Source organism: Sinocyclocheilus anshuiensis, unplaced genomic scaffold (assembly GCF_001515605.1).
Source record: "Sinocyclocheilus anshuiensis isolate Anshui unplaced genomic scaffold, SAMN03320099.WGS_v1.1 scaffold2047, whole genome shotgun sequence".
NCBI lineage: Eukaryota > Metazoa > Chordata > Actinopteri > Cypriniformes > Cyprinidae > Sinocyclocheilus > Sinocyclocheilus anshuiensis.
Window position 1 is genome coordinate 70,320 of NW_015554063.1, and position 6,734 is coordinate 77,053.

At 37.0% G+C, this 6,734-nt stretch overlaps 1 protein-coding gene across 1 annotated transcript in view; it reads left to right on the forward strand.

Annotated features, from left to right (window-relative positions):
• The window catches only part of LOC107668617 (VPS10 domain-containing receptor SorCS3-like), a 60,354-nt gene that overhangs the window by 10,958 nt on the left and 42,662 nt on the right, over positions 1–6,734 (forward strand). The window contains exon 2 of the mRNA XM_016460560.1: positions 6,192–6,259. Coding sequence (XP_016316046.1) covers positions 6,192–6,259 — 68 coding nt within the window. The remainder of the gene's footprint in view (positions 1–6,191; positions 6,260–6,734) is intronic.

A 6,734-nucleotide genomic window follows, 5' to 3' on the forward strand; every position in this document is an offset into this window, starting at 1 on the left:
GTGTGTGTGTGTGTGTGTGTGTGTGTGTGTGTGTGTGTGCTTGGCACTGATGTGTGTGTATGCCTGTGAATGTCTTTGAGACCTGTGTGTGTCCGTGTGTGTGTCTAATTATTGGTCTGTAGAGAGTCAGCTTGTCTCTCTGTCTTTTTAATTAAAGGCAGAGGCAGCGGAGGTCGAGTGGGTATCCAGACTCTAGAGAATGGACTCCATGGTGAAAGACATAGAGAAGAGCAAAGGAAGTGCAGGGAACAAGAAACAAAGGAAGTCTGATCAAAATAAAATAGCATAACATAGAGGTCACACGAAATTTAGAGAGCAAGCTATTATAACCCAGTTCTGCCACAGAAAGGAAGTGACATCACAGAATCTGTGTTTACAGGGAGCAGAGATACGTTCAAGTCAAAGTTAAATCCCTTGAGTGTCTTTAACGTTAATGATGCAACCTTTTTGTTTCAGGCTGACTCTCTTTATTTTGACTTTGTTCAGATGACAGGTCAGTTCAATCTATTTTTATCTAAATGGCAAAACTTTCTCTCATATTTCTAGCTCTTTAACCCCAGTGACAGCTTGCGTTAATGTTCTGTGGCAGGTCTGAAAAATAAATCTCCTCTAAAAGGCTACATCCTTTTAAAAATGACTAACACCTCTGTTTAACAATGTGTGGAGAAGGGCCATGAATATTTACCGCTTTATATGGGCCAATAATCTCACAGCAGGTTTTTCAGGGAGCTAAACAGCTTATTGTTCATCTAATACTTTTAACATCTATTTTTTATTTCAAAGACAAAAAACAAAGCTCTTCTCTTTTTCTTCACATTTGTTTCTGTTCATTCTTCACATGATGTGCTGCGAGCATCTTTCAGTTTCTCCTCAACTGGCATTATAAAATAAATGGTCTGTCTTTCTCTTTGCTTATTTTTTGTTGTTGTTTCATTTAAATAAAATGCCATAGACAAACATTACATTTTGGCTCTGTTAAACTAGTTTACACAGCCAGGGGGTGCAGTTTCCTTTGATTTTCCATAAAATAAATAATTTAAGTTGATTAAAAAATGCCAGTGGTCTGCAGTTAGGAGAATTATAATAATAACATATATTATTCAACTTAGGCTTTTAAAATATGAAAAGCTTAGCTTAACCTTTAAGTTAAAGTGGTTTCCATTTATTATGCATTCACGGGTTCACTAGTTCATGTTTAGAACACAATTTAGACTAAATATCTTGCTTTATCTTTGTTTAATATAATATAGAATAACTACACTATAGTTTAATATCACTATAATTTGCTTATCTAGGCTCATGTGTCAGGTTTGGTTCATTTTGAGAATGTTATGTATACTTTTTATGTTTTAGTCACTAGAAAGTTTACAGGTTTTTGTAGACACTGAAGACAGCACCACCTATTTGTGTGGAGGTACAGCACTGGCTTTCTCCAGAATAGTTGTGATCTGTATCTCATAGGGTTCTTTAGAGGTTTTATTGTCTTTGAGGCAACCTGGATTCACAGGACAGACAGTCCTATTCTTATAGACAAAGAAACACTGAAAGCATATTGATTTTCTGAAGGAGAAAAGGCTCCTTTCTTTTATGGTAGGCTCTATTTACTGCTTTTTTTTTACATCCAGATACACCCTACATCACATGTACACACCTGCTTCCTGAAGGCATTAGTCTGAAGCTGTTTATTCACTCCTGTGTAAAACATGCCTGACACCAGTGAAACTCAGCAGGACTAAAAATTTGATTGTTTTAAGAAAATAATGATTTTATTTGCCCCACAGTTTTTAAAGAAAACAAAATTAGTGTGTTTAGTAATGCACTTACAATGAAAGGGGTCATTCTACTAAAGTGTGAAGCAAGTATTCTTAAAGAACTTACACTTGTAAAAACTGTATGATGAATTGTATGTTTCTTATGTTCCCAATTAAATTCAAATGCTGTATGATTGCACAGATATAAGTATATAAGGGCATTTGTGTTTGGCTATTGTAACCAAGGAATAAATCTCTCAAAAAATCTCTGAAAGTCTAAATTAATTTCTCTGGTAATCAGCAGAATGTCACAGTTGTCCAGAATATTTCTTTAGGCGGAAACAGAGCACTTTTAACTGCATGTAATCATTACATGGGGTGAGATAAAGCCACCAGGAAGACGTGCACTCATTTATCATGTGTATGTTAAGCTTGTAAATAAATTGTCATTTTCATTGCCATTGTCACTTGTGAAGACCTCCCTCTGTTATTGTAAAAATATGTATTCCTACACCTTAAGATTTTCAGATTTTAATTAAGATATTATTTGGTTATTTATGTACCTTTATTTCAATTGAGACCATTCTCAAAAATTAGTTTCTAAGAGGACATAGCAAAACAAGTACCCAAAGTACTAGCTGATGACTTTATGACTTGTTTGTGTATGTATGTTGGCAGAAGCTCATGTGCCAGTGATTCGTCAGAAAAATGGAGCGTGGAACATGACTGAAGATTCAAGGAGTTTTGCAACCAGAAGTCTGGAATTCCTGCCCAGTTCTCTAAGCTGTAGAAAAGCTACAGAAAGAATCGAAATAAACAATAGAAAAAGTGAAAAAAGCACAAGCATTTTATATATAAACCCAAAAAAGAGGAGCTCAAAATATGCACAAGATATCTAAGTTTGGTTACACGTAAAGATTTATATGTGTGTGTTTATGTGTATGCTTACATGAGGGTTTCTTTTTATAACATGCAGTAAAATAAACCTCCCAGCTGTTGGCAGTGTTATGAAGGCTGCTGCTCTCAGCAGAAACTTTATGCACTGCGTGTGTATGTGTGTTGTGTATGAATGTGTGCGCATATGTGCACCTGCTTGCGCTCTAACTGGGGGATCATCTCAGAGCGATGCGTATGAAGGTCATTTATATTCACACATGTATATTCATATGCAGATGTGTACTTGAGGATTATGTTTATGGAACTGGATAATGTACAGAGTTTTTATTATGGCCTTGTGTGTCCCCCAGGCTTTCTGGTGAATAAACACAAAATAAGATCCAGAAGTGGGTGAAAATGATTGAAATTTTCAGCGAGGCAGAATCGAGCAATGCAACGATTTGTGGATTTTCCTAAGGCAAAGCAGTGAGCATTAATAAAACATAAATATGAATAAGTATTCTCCTTTTCTAGGTGTGTGTATGTGTGTGAGAGCGCACATCTTTTGCTTATTTGACTGATGAGAAAACGCCTATTGTGTGTATTATCGCCATAAACTCTATTTCATGCTATGAGTGTCTGCATTTCAAATCACGCTGTGAGAACTCTGACATACTTGCAAACACAAAACACAGAGGGTCTTTCATTTACCTTGATGGTTTATCATTAGAGCGTAAAGCGGTACGATACCCTACAGCCCCAAATAAAGCACCGGACACAAACAAGCAAATATAGTAGTACAAATGTATCTAAGATTTGATTACTACCACAGAATTTATGATTATGAATGCAGGCCTTCCATTCAACCTCCATTTTTGCCCTACCTTGTTATACTATTCAGACATGCGAAGCATATGATAATACAGCTTTATGTTATTAAAATGAACCACTTTAAAAAATCAATTCTACTTTTTCATCCCATCCCCTCCCTCCATTTTGCAACATATTTTAATGCCTTGAAGTTTATTGATTCATACGGCAGCGTCTAAATATGATACTCAGAGAGCACTAGAAGACAGATTATCCCATCCCCTCCCTCCATTTTGCAACATATTTTAATGCCTTGAAGTTTATTGATTCATATGGCAGCGTCTAAATATGATACTCAGAGAGCACTAGAAGACAGATTGAGGAGTAAACACTATAAAAGGGAATGAAAAGGGGGGAAAATGAAAAAGTGAGGAATGTTGGATTAATATTCCACACACTCCAAGCACACATCGAAACTGATTGTTTCAATTCCACTAGAGTTAAACTGATATATTATGCCCAGTCTGTTCATGATCACTGGATTTATGAGAGAATAAAGATTCCTCCGTTCTTTGTATTTTATTCAAATTGTGAGCATAAATTTCAGTTTGGCGCTAACTCAGGGGGTGTATTACAGTACACAGAAACAAATTAGTGCCAAAAACACTGAGATATGAGCTGCGAAGTCCACCAGAGAGAAACAAAAGTCACAATGTGCTGCGTGACTCCTTTGAGAGCAGAATCACAATGAACGTGTTTCTCTGCTCTCATAGAAACAGTATTGCAATGGAAAATTCAGTGTTGTCCTGTAGAACGTTCAGTGCTTTACTCTGACTGCATTTTGCTGTTGGAATGCCAGTGGAACAATGAGCAGGTAGTTCCATTTCATTTCACCATTTTAATTGAATTCATCTGAGTGTTTGAAAACAAAGTCTCAGACCGAAAAACTGACACAGAACATATAGACTTTTTAATCACCTACCAAGTGTAGGGTTTCGGAAACAGTTTTAATTATGGCCTTCATCATTTGCAGTAAAATTACCACTTAAAATGGGTCTTCTTGTTTTCTTGATTGTTTATGCTTGCGGTCCCAGATTGCCGCTGTTTGCTTTCAGGTACAAGCGTGGTTTGCTAGGTTATTTTTGCCTCAGACAACCTGCTGGGGAATCATGAGCCTCTAGTCTGTTTTACTCTCTAATAGGGTTGATTGGTATACCAACACTAAAAAAAGTAATTTGGCAAATATCGTTACTTCGCCCAGTCAATAATGTTCCGCTCTTTAGCATAGTTTGGCATTTCAGGCACTGTGACTTGAAGCATGAAAGTGAATGTGTTAATGTGTGAGATTCATTAAATGTATTATGTTTTTCAACACATTTATCTTTTGACGTTTTTTGACGTTACAGCTGTTTCGTTCTGTACTTAAAAAAATTTACAAATAAAATCCAGATGGGATTAACAAATCTAAAGTCATATGCACTTTTTGTATGGTGGGATTTGTCATCAAAGCTCAATAAATATTGTATTATTGTAAAAACATTACTTAAGACAATCAACAAAAAGCATTTTTCATATAATTGTATGTAAAATTGTTATATTATTTACTCAGAACTGATCAAACCCACCATTCATATGCAAATGTAATTAAATCTGCATAACATCCCTGCACATATTATTGACCTCATAGAAACGGACAATAGAAACCTCGACTTTGATATTAATATTCATTTTCAGCCCCATGGACACCGGTCTCTCTCTCTTTGGCTCTTTCAGGAGATGTAATTAGTTCTAGTATCACGGTGGTTTCGCTGGTTCAGGAAGCTGAGTGAGTTTGACTGGGGTCCTGCTCTTTCAGATATGCTGTATTTGGATATGCTAATAGTTTGTCCTCCTCTGATTGGTTAATTAACCTCAGATGAAAACGTCCCGTCACAGGTGGGGCCGTGAGGAGTGAAGGTTGCACACACACGCATACCCAAACACAGGACCTGGTATGGCGGCGTTAGTAAAGTCACAGACTGCCGATAGGCTGGAATAGGTTTTCTTATAACGGCTGTGTTTGCATCCGCATCCGTTTTGTGAATTATTACTCGACTTTCTTTTAGGTTAATGACAATACTCCTGTTGACTGAACTCTCATTAGGGAACAATCATGGAGTGTGAAATGAAATATTGGATCTTTTAGACTAATATTCATTAGTGTGTGGACGCGATACTGAAGACTGTGTTCTCACACAGACATGGTCGCAAAGGGACCACTTACTGTCTGCTTTTGATTCAAAGTCTCTCTCTATCCCTTTCTTTTTTTGTGGTAAAAACTCACAGTGGAAAGACAGATGCTTGTTTGTTCACTGTTGTTTATGAGTGTGTGCTCAGAATGTTTTGTCAGGTGGGAAGAGCAAAGCATTTTACCTGCCACGTTTCAGCGTGACATTTGACAGCTTGAGCGTGTTTGTGTTTTAGCGTATGCGTGTACAGCGTCATGTTTTTTTCTCTCTCTCTATCTCTCTTTTCTTCCCCTGATCATCATTACCTCCATCAGACTGTCCTGGCTCTGAGTGCATTGCCTCTTATTCTACTGTCATCTCAAGATAATAAAATTCACACCTGATATTTACTCTCATCCATCACCGCAAAGCTGGCTGACAGACATTTTATCATTTAGCGTAGCACATTAAGAGCGCTGTAGCTGGGGAAATGTGTAAATGGGGATTGCTGGGTGATTTGTTAAATGTCTGCGTGTTTTTCTTTCAGGTGATCCTGATTTTGACAAAACTGTTCGACTTTAACCTGGGAACCGTGACGGAGAGTTCGCTATGGAGGTAAACCTACTTCTGTGAATGGAAACTCTGAGTTTATTCAGTTATTTGAGCATCAGTGCTCTGGCACCCCTTGTGAAAACAAAGTACTCTTTAGTATGTTTTAAAAAGAGAACTTATAGGGTTACCATATGCCCTCTTTTTCCCGGACATGTCCTGTTTGGAATTTCTTAATTGCCTGAAGGGTCTGGGATTTGGCTTGGTTTTCCTATTGTTTTGAAACTTGCTGAAATTAATGTGCAGACATTGTACATAATTGACCAATCAAGAACGTGGGATGATGATTGCATGATAATGCAATTCAATGAAAATGTATTATAGTTTAATTTATATTAAATGCAATTTACGGTGACGGAGAGAGCTCAACGCGCTGCAAATGAAAAAAACACATACAAATAGAAAAAACACCTGCAAATTAAGAAAACATCTTCATCAATTTGACAACACACGCGCTGCAAATGCTCACAACACAACCAAA